The sequence below is a fragment of the Prionailurus bengalensis genome, chromosome E3 (genome assembly GCF_016509475.1).
Source record: "Prionailurus bengalensis isolate Pbe53 chromosome E3, Fcat_Pben_1.1_paternal_pri, whole genome shotgun sequence".
Lineage (NCBI taxonomy): Eukaryota > Metazoa > Chordata > Mammalia > Carnivora > Felidae > Prionailurus > Prionailurus bengalensis.
Genome location: NC_057357.1, coordinates 11,230,638 through 11,244,344, shown reverse-complemented (window position 1 = coordinate 11,244,344; position 13,707 = coordinate 11,230,638). Strand labels below are relative to the sequence as shown.

At 56.7% G+C, this 13,707-nt stretch overlaps 1 protein-coding gene across 3 annotated transcripts in view; it reads right to left on the bottom strand.

Moving 5' to 3' along the window:
• CLIP2 (CAP-Gly domain containing linker protein 2) overlaps positions 1-13,707 on the bottom strand; it is a 74,501-nt gene that overhangs the window by 16,036 nt on the left and 44,758 nt on the right. For all 3 annotated transcript variants that reach the window (XM_043561349.1, XM_043561351.1, XM_043561350.1), the window contains 5 exons: positions 10,679-10,803; positions 8,903-9,116; positions 7,674-7,871; positions 6,747-6,850; positions 5,080-5,140 (listed from right to left, as the gene is read on the bottom strand). In XM_043561349.1, the coding sequence (XP_043417284.1) occupies positions 5,080-5,140; positions 6,747-6,850; positions 7,674-7,871; positions 8,903-9,116; positions 10,679-10,803 (702 nt within the window). The remainder of the gene's footprint in view (positions 1-5,079; positions 5,141-6,746; positions 6,851-7,673; positions 7,872-8,902; positions 9,117-10,678; positions 10,804-13,707) is intronic.

The following is a 13,707-nucleotide window of genomic DNA, read 5'->3' as shown; positions in this document are numbered from 1 at the left end:
GAGAGTCCTCCTCAGCCTCCCCCCATCCAGGAGAAGCAGTTTAAGGCCAATCTGTGTGGCCATTCCGACGAGGCGGGACTTGGCCACACACATGCCCGTCTCTGGCAAGGGTGACGGGGACAGTGTAAACCCATCTGAGAAACACGCTTGCCATTCATACAGAGCTAGAGAGATGTTAACGTCCTTGGGCCTGTGATCTTATGTCTGCCAGTTTTCCTAAAGGAACAAGTGAAAAAGTACTCTACTCTCTCTCTCTCTCAAAGAGGGCGGCAGGCCACAGCGCTAACGAGCAGCCATGCTCCGTCTCTTCCAGAAAATTACAGGCTGACCATGGTGTCTCTGGGGCCTCGCGCCCACCCTCCTCTCCCACAGAGGCTGGGCACCGCCACTCTGCCTGGGACCCACGCTAGGTGGCGCATGCCTGGTGGCTCCACGGGCAAGAAAGAGCCCGCAGCTCCACATTTCAAGGCAGCTTTACTTGGTGCTCCCAACAGGACTCCCCACACCCCCCCACCCAGCCCCATCAACCACTTTCCCAACTTCTAGACTCCTGGTCTGCGGGTTGGGGTCTCCATGGAGGCACAGGGGGGTCCAGTGTAATTGCTTCAGATGCTTGTTTAAGATAAACGCAACCACCGGACCCCGGAGGGCGGAAAATAGCCTTAGAGGCTAGATTTTAGGTGGGGTGAAGGACCTGGTCTTCCATCTGCTCTGGGGACACCGGGCAGGGTGGGAGGAGCGAGGCCACCACGTTCCTGCTTGTCACTCGCGGGTCCCCTGGAGTCGATGGTCGTAAAGCTACGGTCAAGCTGCGCGAGGCGGTGCAGGGGTGGCTGCGACTTTTGTCTGGTGCGCTAACTTTAGAACCCAACCCCCGCATAAGGGGCGTCTCAGCTGTCTCCCCGTGTCACAGGAGGGAGTGGCAACTCCAGAGTCAGAGCCTCGGGTGCAGAATCACACAACTCTGGCAGGCCCAGAACTCAGACGCCCCAGATGTCAGGACTGGTGTCTTTTCCCCTGAGCCGGCCTCACCCCATGGAGGGGAGACACAGATTTCTAGCAGCAACACGGGCCATCGAAGGAGGGTCCTGAAGTCGGGGACTCCCACTTCCTGCCGCAACTCAAACCCGGGAGCTCAGCCAAGCCTTACCTACGCCCTGTACTTGTAGCTCGTCTTCCCCTCGCAGACCCCGTGTCCGCACCTTTGCGAGGCACAGAGCCACCGCCTTGGGGTACCCCTCGGGTAACTGAGGGCTGGAAATGCTCTTTAATGGGGGGAGCAGATTCCCCACCTGCCCTGGGGGCTCCCGAAGGTCAAAGGCACACATCACCGCTCGTGACCTTCTCTGAGGTCTCACACAGCACAAATCAACAAAGAGGTTCTGAGTTCCTAAGCCCGGCCCTTAGTGTTACCGTGCGCTTCCCATGCAAGTGAAAAGTAACTAGCAAAATCATAACATGAAACCCCTGGATGATTAAACCACCACCACCAAACCCCAAGAAGGTCACGTCTAAGGCGGCTACCCGACGTCCTCACTCAGGAGGCAGCAGGGAGCGGTACGCACATTTCCCTGACGCAAGGTGGCAAAGATCTGTTCCAGAACCATAAGACACGTCCGCAGCCCGTGGCCTGGGGTCGCCACCCTGGGAGAAGCACTTGCCCGCACTCCTGACCTGTTCTGGCAGCGGGGACATAAGGGTGAGCGAGACAGAAAGGGTTCCGGCCCCTGCAGGGCACCCATCGCGGGGAAAGACGCCAACAATGAGGCACTACTGACGAGGCTCCGGGTTGTGGTCGGACCCGGGGACAAGGCACCAGGCAGGGAGCACAGGGGACGGAGGGAAGAGCAGAGAGGCAGAGGTGGCCTCTCTGAGATACAATTAGAGGCGAGGCCTGAAGGAGAAGCAGGAACCAGCACACGGAGAAGCTGAGAGGCAGAGCTGGGGGCGTCAGAGCAGCTCGGTGCCTGGAGCACAGGTGCACAAGGCCTGGGTCCAAGCGTCTTCTCTGGGCCACCCTGAAAGAGCCTCGGCTTATCTGGGGCTGTGGATCCGGACGGGTGAGCAGGGAAGGGGCAGGGTCTGGTCTACCTTTCCAAGAGATTCGGACAGATGTCTGTGGTCTGCTTTAAAAATAACACGAGAGAGGGCTGGGGGTGGGGGGAGCTAGGGTAAGACTGGCTGTGAGTTGATAATCACTGAAGCCCGCTGACGGGCGAATGAACCTACTTATGTAGGTTCAAACCTTCCCACCGTTAAAAATCGAAAGGCTGTGGCGGCACCTGGGCGGCTCAGTTGGTTGAGCGTCAGACTCTTGATTTCGGCTCAGGTCATGATCTCACGGTCTGTGAGTTCGAGCCCCACATCAGGCTCTGTGCCGACAGCACGGAGGCTGCTTGGGGTTCTCTCTCTCTCCCTCTCTCTCTCTCTCTGCCCCTCCCCGCTCATGCTCTCTCTCAAAACAGATAAATGAACATTAAAAAAAATTTAACAAGCTAGGGTGTCTGGCTTCAGCGTGGAGAATGGGCAATGGAAGAACACGGGAGGAGACATAAGTGCCAAGTCGGGGTTGGTGCACTTGTCCGAGGCGAGGTGCTGTGGCCTGGCCCGGGTAGGTGGCCGCGGGGAAGAAGATAATTTCAGAAGCAAGGTCAAGGTCAAGAGGACTTTTTGACGGAGAGATGAGGGAAAGAGAAGATTCAAGACGAATCAGCCGTGGGCCCAACTGCTGAGCTGGGTATCGGAGGGCGTGGGGGGCAGGAACACACGGCACGTTTGGGACGCTCTACTGGCTTGAACGTCGTCCCCCCACATCTCACATTCACCCGGAACCTCAGAATGGGACTCTGTTTGGAAGGTCTTCCTGCATGTGGTTAGTGAAGAAGAAGTCATCCTGGATCTAAGGTGGCCTCAAACCCAGGGACTGGTGTCCTTATAAGAAGGGCCAAGCCAGAGACACGGGAACACGCAGGGACGAGGGCCATGCGGCGACAGAGACAGTGACGCGGTCACAAGCCGAGGAACGTCGAGGGCTGCTCGTGACCCTACCCGAGCTGGGAGCGAGGCACAGAACGGATTCTCCCTCAGAGCCTCCGAGGGAAGCCAAGCCTGCCAATCCCTTGATTTCAGACTGCTGGTTTCCAGAACAGTGAGAGAGTAAGTCTGCGTTGTTTTCAGCCACCGAATTGTGGTCATTTGTTACAGCCGCCCCAGGAAAATGCTGCAGGTGGCGGTCGCCCCCTGTTCCTGGCGGAGATGGCCAGTAGGCACACCGGTGTGGAGCTCGGGGGGAGACCGGAGGCATCACGGGCTCACAGAGGACACAGACTGACACGGACTGGAAGGTCTCAGGGGCAGCGCAGACCGAGGGGCGAACGGGCCCTTGGACAGGCCAACATTTAGATCAGGAAGGAGGCTAAGAGGCTGGAACTGGGGAGTGAGGTCCGGAGGGGGACAAGCAGAGAGAGGGGGTGACAGCTGGAGGGAGACCAGGAGTTCGCAGGAATGTTCTGGGTTTTATTTTTGACTCTTAAGATGGGTGGGGATGAGTGGAACGTTGGGACCATTTGTGTTATGGTCGTCACAAATAAGATCATAACAAAAGCAGCAGCAAGGCGACTCCAGTGCCCCTTTGACTGACTGTTGCCGTCTATTACTGTCCCTCCCTGTGTCCCCCACTTGGAGCCATAGGATCGGCTGAAGGGGGGGTGGCCAGGAGTCACACAGTGAGAGAGAGACACACACACAGACGTGCAGCCTGAGCACGAGTCAAGCAAGAGAAGAGGGAAGTCCCTGAGCAGAGAAGGAAAGGGGTTGGCTTGGCTCCTGAGGCTATTTCTTGCTTTGCGTCCTTGAACTGCTGGTGACACTTCCCTGTAGCCTTCGAAGTGAGCAGGGGTCTCTGTCCCTTGCAACCACGGGCGCTTTTGCCAGAAGCCCACCCCAACTCCTGCAAGAGGGCAGCCGCCCAGCAGGAAAGCCAGCCAGACGCAACCACGTGACCGGTCCCCTTGGCTAAGAGGGAGACGTACAACAGATCGTCCTAACGCCAGGCTGGGGCTCCTACATCGGGGCTGCACCCCAACATCCATCCTTTAAAAAGGCTCAGGCAACAAAATCTGCTCCCAGAGGGGCAGCTGGCAGTGACCCTATACAGATCACACATGTCCCTCCCGATGAGCAAACTGAGGCCCAGGAAGGGAAGAGGCTGTCCAAGGTCAGTTAGGGCCCGGCCAGCGTGGGGAGGACTGAATCACTGTCTCCTGCCCCATCCGACAGCTCCAGCAGTCCTCGTCCCTTGTCGCCTCCCAGGGAGCAGGGAGGACCACAGCAGCGAGCCATTCCTGCCTGCCCAACCGTGGCCTTGTGAGCCCCGAGGTCTCCGTACAGTGTGGTGAGGAGAGCTGGGGCGGCGGGGGACGTTTACTGACTGATGGGAGCATCCCCCGTCCCTCAGCTCAGGAGGGTGTGGAATGGAGGGCAGAAGGTTCACCTTTGCCCAGACCACCCGTCCAGCAGTTGTAACTGAGGTGCCATCACTGGTCATCCTTATGGGCTGAGCTCAGGAACCAGGAGTCCTGGGTCCTGGTCCCAGGGGCTGCTGCCTTGCCCCGTGCCTGGGTGACAACCTTTGGCTTTCTGAGGCTGTCTGGCCATCTACAAGTTCTGTGACTCAACAGCAAGCTACCCCCAGCCAAAGTTTCACCCGGAATCCAAGAACCCAAGGGATACCTTTTAGGACTATTGTCCAACGAAGAAGGGACAGGGGAGTCCAGCCACTATGTCCTCAGGCCTCATCCTGGGGATACTCAGTTCATCCCGCCCAGGTGCAAAACAAAAGGCACCACGGCCCCTCTGGGGCTCCTGGAGCTGAGCCATCCCGCCTCTGACACCCAAGTCTCTTGTGACCTGCCCCCTCCCCATTCTCCCAGGGGACCCTCCTGGGTTTCTCTCCCCACATGCCCCCAGCCCCCTCCCAAGGGGCCAGAGTTGCTGCCTGGACCTCAGGACCATCTGCCCTGCGAGGGCTGGGCCGGGGTTGCCGAGAGAGGCGGGGAGGGGCGGTCCTCTGGCCATTACCTCCAGGTCTCCCTTGGTGATGGATTCCTCCTCCACTCGGAACTGCAGATCCTCCACCTTCCTGCAGGGGGAGACGGGGCTGAGCGCGCGTCGCCCAGAGCGGTGGGCTTCGCCTAGTGACGGCAGAGATGGGCGAGGCCACCAGGTGCTCAGATCCCGCAGAAGGCACTGTCCCAGGGTCATGGCTGATGGGGGCAGGACCTCCTGGAAAGCTCGGGGCCTCCCAAATTCCCACCGTGTGCTCTACTCAGAGGCCGCCGGCCTCTCTAAAATGGGGGTGTGGAAGCCAACGTCCTTCCTCCCTAGGGTGGTGGTGGGACCGGGCGGCAGAACAGGCTGTAAATGGAAGCACAGTGGTGCTGGGAACCTCACTGCCTACCGAACAGACCAGTCTGCGGGGACAGAGGGAAGGGGGGGGGGGTCTTCCCGTGCCGACCTCATTCTCATCCCCTCCCCTCAAAATCGGCCAGGGCTGCTCCGTGATGAGGGCCCCCACTGCCCCGCTGTGGGCATTGGCAGACACCCTCCGGGAGACACATTCACCCACCCACACGCCAAGACAGCACAGGGGAGACACAGACACGGCAACAGCTCACAAAGCTGCTCTTCCCGGGGCCTCCTGACAGCTCCCGGCATACGGGTGAGGCGATGAGGCCCAGAAAGGGCAAGAGACCTGCCCAAGGTCACCCAGCAGGTATAGGGCCCTGAACACAACCCCCGGGGCATCTTCAAGTTTTTATTTGTCAGCATCAGGCGTGTCGCCATGGGAACCAGATGTGTGGGCCCCGAGAACAGTCTCAGGCAGATATAAATAAACTCTTCTCTCTCCAAGTCAGACCGTAACAACAGCCTGTGGCTCACAGGCCTCGGCTGAAAGCCCAAACCCAGACCCAAGGCGGGGGCTGAGGGTGGGGGCTGCCTGAGGCGTGGGGGAGTGGAGGGAGCCACAGAAATCTGAATATCAGCCAGGAGACAGAAGCCCCGGGCCGAGAGAAGCCCTGTCCCCTGTCAGCTCTGTCCCATCGGGTGACCCAGGATCAAGTCAGGCCAGAGGCCCTACACCGAGGGAACCAGAGTCCAGGCTCGTCACTGAGGCAGGGGGGGAAGAACCGCATCATCACCAGCAGGCCGGTGGCCTCAGGCGAATCCCTCGCCTGCTCTGAGCCTCAATGTTTTCATCTGTGACACGGGGGCAATACCTGCCTCCTGGGCTCGTGGTAGGATTGAGAGAGACCTGGGACCAGGGAAAGCGCTCAGCAGGGGGCTGACACCTCGAAACATGGTGCTTCTCTGAGCCTCAGTCTCCAGACGCAGACGAGCTGGGAGTCGAACACACAGCACACAGCCCAGAGGGGTGCTCCGCGATGTGAACCGGTCTGGGGCGTGGGAGAACCCCTAGTTCAGCGACCCCCCCCCCCCTCCCGCAGTCTGGATGGAGAGCAGCGGACGGACGTGGTGACTCCCAGGTGGGGTGCTTCCCTCCAGCCTGCAGAGATGGGGATCATCACCCCATTTTGCAGATGAGGGGCAGGGCTGCAGGGCTCACGCCACTGGTCGGGGTGACGCAGCCAGGGTGTGGCGGAGGTCCTGAGCCCGGGCTCTGACTGGCCATCGCTAACAAGGCCCAGAGAAGTGCTCCCCGGGACCAGGGCAGGGGTGGCACACACCTTCTCTCCTCCTCCAGCTGGTTGGACAGGTCTGCCTTCTCCTTCCGCACACTCTCCACGAGCAGCCGGGCCCGCTGCAGCTTCTCCTCTGCTTCTGCAACATACTGGGCCCCGAGCGAGGGCCGGGACGGGGTCAGCCTCCTCCCGGAACCAGGCTCCAGGTGGCAGAGGCCACTCCCGCCACCACCACGCCCCTGCCAGCTGGCCAGGCACAGACCGTGGGCCAAGCTGCGAGGGAGGAGGGCCCGGCTGAGTGCCGGGCATGGCAGAGGTCAGCCTCTGGCCCACCGGTCCCCAATCCCCTCCATGTCCCTCAACCCCTAAGGGTCTAAGACTCCGCTGTCTGCTAAAGGCCTCTGTGACAGCCTGGCCTTAATGATTCCAGCACTTGAGGGTGGGGTGAGCCAGGCTCCGAACGGGGACGGGGACCCAGGAAGGATCTCTCACGCAGGAGACAAACATCTACATCAGGGAAGAGGAAACACTGGACAGCAGGAGACTCAAGGTTGCGGGCGAGGGCTCGCCTCCCTGAAATCCAGCACATGGAGCTACTTGAGGGCACGATCTGGAATGTGGACGGTTGTAGACAAAAAACGTGTAGACGAGTATATTCAGACAAAGTGAGTAATTGGAAATAACCTGAACAACTACGGGGCACGGGCTAGGTCGGTAAGAACACGGCCCATGATGGATGGGAACACAGCCGTTCAAACAGGGAAGAATTTTCCGTGACCCAGAAAACGCTCCCGCTATAGCAAGTCAGAAAGAGCACGATACACCCAGGTTCCGGATCCATCAGGAGGAGGAGAGGTCTTCGTATCCTCTGCACACCCCTGGTTCTCTCTGCATGAGGGTGACTCACAGAACTGGCCCGGGGAGGCTGCTGGCGCCCTCTGGGTGCCCCCACCGCCCCGCCAGCCCAGCTACCTGCTCATGCTGGGCCTTGAGCAGGGCGATCTCCTTCTCCACTTCACAGATGTGGCTCGTGGCCTTGGCCACCTCGGCCCGCTCCAGGTCTCGCTCAGCCAGCAGCTGCTCGATGTGCTGCTGCTTCTCCTTCAGCGCCTCTTGCAAGGCAGTTGTGCCCGATATCTTGCGGGCATAACGCGAAGAGGTCTCCGTGAGCTGCAGGAAGGCGTGGGTGCAGGCAGGACTCAGGGATCTGGAGTACCATCCAGACGACAGCTGGAGCCCCTCAACTCCCAGGGTCCTGCTCCTCCCTGCCAGTGCCCTAGACAATCTACGCAGGGGGGAATCGCGATGTTTGAGATCCAAGGAACGCTCCCCAAATCTCAGGAGAGTCACAGCCTCTGACGGTCACGGCTCCTGGGCTCTGCCTCACGGTGGCCTCCCTCACCTGGACTGCATGCTCTGGAGACATCCTAGACCCCCAACCTAGACTGGGCTTGCACAGAAGACCCTCTGTCCAGTAGGGCAGCCTCACCTCCCCTCACCCAGGGTGACTGTGGCAACCTTTGGACTCCCTGCTCCGCACCTGTATTGCCTACCCTCTACCCATATCACTTGTCCTGTATCCGTATGACCGACCCTCCTTAACTCCCAGGAAAGGGGTTAGGCTACTGATAAATCAGTAACACAAAAATAACAATAAACGCAAATGGATCAATCTTCTCTATTAAAAGACATGGACTTTCATCTTTTTTCTTCTTTTTCTTTTTCTACGCCCAATGTAGGGCTTGAACTCATGACCCTAAGATCAAGGGTTACATACACTACTGAGACAGTCAGACACCCCTAAGCTTTCATCTTTGTTCAAAAACCCCACAGAGGGATGGGGCGCCTGGGTGGCTCGGTCGGTTAAATGTCTAACTCTTGATTTTGGCTCAGGTCATGATCTCACGGTTTGTGAGTTCGAGCCCTGCATCGGGCTCTGTGTTGACAGCTTGGAGCCAGCTTAGGATTTTCTGTTTCAATCTCTCTTCCCCTCCCCCACTTGTGTTCCTGCTCTCTCTCTCTCAAAAATAAATAAATAAACATAAAACAAAAAACAAAAAGCAAAAACCAAACTCACAGAGGAATACTTGGAACCAGAGCAGGAGCAAGTCAGGGGTCACTGGCTCACCTGGCTCCTTCTGTCCCAACCCCTCCCCCCCCCCCCCCCACAGCAGGTTAACCCTCCCCGGCTCCACCCTCACCAGTCCACTGCGGCTGGGCCGGCCCCCCACGGAGGAGGCCACCGAACTGACGGAGCTGATGGAAGAACTGCTGGGGCTGTGGGTCAGTGCCGAGACACCCATGGCCATGCGCTTGGTCTTCTTGGCCTTGGCAGGGCTGGTGGACGGGAAGCCGATGCGTATTACCTTGTGGATGGGGGCGAAGAGGCCAAACTTGGGCGGGCATTGGAAGTACCTGGGGAGGCAGGACAGACACACGCTGCCGTCATGGTCCCACAGCCTGGAGCCACCCCTAGCCTACCTGAGCAGAGAGGTTTGGCCTTGGGGATCCCAGCACCCTCACCCCACGACCAATGGATGGGACTCCCAGAAATAGAATAACAGTGAGTACAGTCTGAGATTCTCTGCAGCCATAAGTAGCCAGTGGTCGTATTTTGGAGGGGAGGGGAATTATTGAGCACCCACTCTGTGCCAGTCCCTTTACATGAGTGCTATTTTCAATCCCCCAACCAGTCTACTGATATCCACATTTCACAGATGAGGAGATTTAGGTTCAGAGAGGTTAAGTAACTTGCCTGAAGTCACCCAGCTGGTTAAGTGGCAAAGGCAGGACAGGACCCCCCAGTCTTCTGGGTTTGGCTCCCTCATACCATTCAGTGCCCCCCCCCAGCCATATCTACAGCCCCACTCTCATGACTGCCCCTGGGCTACCCCAGCCCCAAGGAACGCCACTGGCCCTCTGTGCACAATACTCCCAGCACAGAGCAACAAAAGCCTGAAGGAGATGCCTTGGAGGTGGGGGCTGAGGCTCCCAACCTGGCCCTGAATTCTGAGAGCAAGAGTGAGTGGAAACATCCATCTTGAGAACAGGAAGGCCAAGTGTTGTCCCGGAAACTCTGGATTGTCTTCTCCCAGAACCTTCCTGGGCACAGATTCCACATGGGACCAGGGAGCTGGTGCTGTCTAGTTTCTGACTCTCCTCGAAACTGCCACCCCATCCCGCCTCTTCCTGTATGCAGGTCTTTGCTGGGACTGTCCTCCCCCCAACCCCCGCCCCGATAGAGCAGATCTTCCTCAAGCCATTCCAAAAACAAAACCCTACTTTCCTTCAAGACCTGGGGCAAGTGTGGTTCCTCCCCTGGCAGTTTGGCCTGCACCACCCTGGCCACTCCTTTTCAGAGCTGTCACAGCCTCCCCTGGGCCACACAATCTAGCCTCGGGACAGCCAACACAGGCTCTTGGGCCACTGGGCCTTAGCCCCACGCCCCCGCCACACACTGCTCACCCAGAACATCACACCCCCAGCCCCAGCCTTAGACCCTCTTGACCCAGCAGAACAGGCAGTCAGCTCTAATCAGGGACAGCAAGGGACCTGGAACCCAGTGGTGACCCCACTCATAGCTGCTGGACACGGGCCAGTACCGGATTATTTCCTGTATCACCCAGGGGAACCCCCGGAAGGCAGGAACCGCCTCCTCTTTTCTAGGGCTCCTACCCCACGTGTGGCATGGAAGAGGGAACACAGAACCAATGACCCACTTAGCACTTGCCCGTGACTCTGTGCGACCTTGAGCAATGACCTCTCTGGCCTCTGTTCTCTCACCTGTAAAATGGGGGTGCTTTTCGCAGCGCCTGCCTCAGGCAGAAGGAAGCTGCCAGCATCTATACCGTGGTGAGTGGCACAGCTACCCAGCTACCCTCAATGCTGACCTCCTCCGATGCCCCAGTCCTTGTACCGACCCCCCCCCCCGGAAGAGCAGCTCCCTCCCAGACTCCCCCGGGGGAAGCCCGCCATACCTGGTGCCCGCCACCGCCCCATCGTTCTTCCCGAGGGGCTCGTCCAGCTCCACACCGCACCACTCGCCCTTGGCAAAGTCTGTCTCCCCCACGTACCGCACCACACCCGTCTTCGTCCCGCCGACCTGTTGGCGCACAGAGACACTCAGGTCCAGAGGACGCAGCGGGCACAGGCAGGGATGGCCAGGCTCATCTCCCCTCTCCCTTCCAGTGTGCAGGGGAGAAGGAAGAGGGGGTGAGGAGGAGGAGAGGCCCGAGGACAGCAGCGAGGGATACGGGTAAAACCAGAGCTTCCCAGGGCCGTCCCGTGCAAGGGCTCTGGAGACAGACAGACGTGCACTGAAATGCTGCCACTTACACGCTGTGTGAGCTCGGGCAAGTTGCCTAACCTCTCTGAGCTTCAGCATCGTCGCCTCTAAAAAGTTATTTATTTATTTATTTATTTATTTATTTATTTATTTATTTTCCCCCCTTCCTGAGGATTAAGCACTGAATGTGCGCTGTCTGGCAATACCATTATCAATACATAACGTCTCGATAAACGTTATCCTTAAAAAATGGTTAAATGATGGTTGACTGCTGTGTGGCTCAATCGGTTGGGCGTCCGACTTCGGCTCAGGTCATGATCTCGCAGCTTGTGGGTTCGAGCCCCGCGTCAGGCTCTGGGCTGACAGCTCGGAGCCTGGAGCCTGCTTTGGATTCTGTGTCTCCCTCTCTCTCTCTGCCCCTAACCCACTTGCATTCCGTCTCTGTCTCTCTCAAAAGATAAAGAAACATTAAAAAAATTTTTTTTTAAAAACAAACTCACAGAACAGGCCAGTAAGTATGAATATTAGTCTAGGGACACCTGGGGGGCTCAGTCAGTTAAGCATCTGGCTCCCGATTTCCGCTCAGGTCATGATCTCACGGTTCACGATTTCGAGGCCTGCGTGGGGCTGTGCACTGACAGTGAGGAGACTGCTTGGGATTCTCTGTCTCCTTCCCCACCCCAAAATAAATAAATATTTTAAAAACATTACTCTCAAAAAGTTTAAATTTTTAACAATTAAAGTTATATACATCATGGGTTTGAACTGTGTGGGTCCACTGATGTGAGGATTTTTTTTTTTTATATATAAATGGTACAGTACTTTAAAAATGTATTTTCCTTATGACTTGCTTAATAACATTTCTCCTCATTTGAGTGTGAGAATACGATACGTGATGCATGTAACATACAAAATACGTGTTAATTGACTGCTCATGTTATTGGTAAGGCTTCCGGTCAACAGTATGCTATTAGAAGTTAAGTTTTGGGGATGGGGTGCCTGGGCGGCTCAGTCGGTTAAGCATCTGACTTCGGCTCAGATCATGATCTCACGGTTTGTGAGTTCAAGCCCCGCGTCAGGCTCTGTGCTGACAGCTCGGAGCCTGGAGCCTGTTTCAGATTCTGTGTCTCCCTCTCTCTGCCCCTCCCCAGCTCACTCTCTCACTCTGTCTCTCGAAAATAAATAAATGTAAAAAAAAAAAAAAAAAAAAAAAAGAATTGCACACTCTCCTGAGCCAGCTAATCTTTTTCTTTTTTTTGAACATTTATTCATTTTTGAGAGACAGAGGGAGCCCGACTTAACCTGAGCCAACCCGGCGTCCCCCCCTCCCTGCCAGGGCTTTTTAAGAAAAAGCACAGGAAGGGGCGCCTGGGTGGCTTAGTTGGTTAAGCGGCCGACTTCGGCTCAGGTCACGATCTCATGGTCCGTGAGTTCGAGCCCCGTGTCGGGCTTTGTGCTGACAGCTCAGAGCCTGGAGCCTGCTTCGGATTCTGTGTCTCCCTCTCTCTCTCTGCTCCTCCCCCATTCACGCCCTGTCTCTCTCTGTCTCAAAAATAAACATTTTAAAAAAAAAAAAGAAAAAGAAAAAGCACATGAAGAAATAACCTATTGGAGCCTTTGCATGATGGACAATAATTTTTACTCTAGCCTCCCTTTTGCTTAATTGAGGTAAAATTCACCCCTTTGACCACTATAAAGCGTAGAGCCCTGGGGCTTTTTCGTACATTCACAACCAGCATGTTTCTGATCCCGGGACATTTTCATCACCCCCCCCCCCAAGAAACCCTGCGCCCAGAAGCAGACCCCCACCCCCACCCCCAGCTCCTGGCAACCACTCTTTTCTACAGATTGCCTTATTCTGGCCATTTCCCAGAAGTGGAATTATCAGCACGTGACCTTCTGTGTCTAGTTTTCCTTCATTTGGCATCGTGTTTTCAAGGCCCACCCACGTCTATCCGCGGAAGCACTTCATTCCTTTTTATGAATTCCAGCATACGGGTTCCGTCCCATTTTGTCCGTCCATTCGTCCGCTCTTAAGACACGTGGGTCGTTTCCAGTGGTTCCAGTAAACCACCGTGAATCAAGGGGCTGTGCACATCCACCGACAGGTCGTTGTGTGAACGCCTGCTTCTAATTATCTTGCTTCCCTCACGGTTGAAGGAGTCGGGCTGGGCCTCTTCCTCCAGGCTTTCGAAGCTCCCTCTCTCTGTTTCCAGGGTGGCTGTTGACAAGTTCCAAGCCGACCTGAGTCCCGATCTTTCGGGCGAGCCTGTCTGCCCACTCCAGAAACGGGCAGAGTTTGCTCTGTCTCAGGGCTGTGCAGGCACATGGTGAGGTGCGTTGGGTGCGGGCCTCGTCCCTTGCCCGGGCTCCCGTGGGCCCTCTCAACCAAGAAACCCTTGTCAATCCCGGGGCATTTTCTCGCATTCCTTCTTTGACTTCTACCCTCCTCTTCCTGTTTCCTTTCTGGAACCACTACATTTGGAAGCTGGATCACCCGGAAGGTTCTCTGAGGGTTTTATTTTCTCTCCTGTTTCCATCTGTCTTTTGGTTCTACTTCCTGGGAGATTTCCTCAAACTTATCTCTTAAAAAAAATTTTTTTAATGTTTATTTATTTTTGAGACAGAGAGAGACAGAGAGAGACAGAGTGTGAGTGGGGACGGAGCAGAGAGAGAAGGAGACGCAGAATCTTGAAGCAGGCTCCAGGCTCCGAGCTGTCA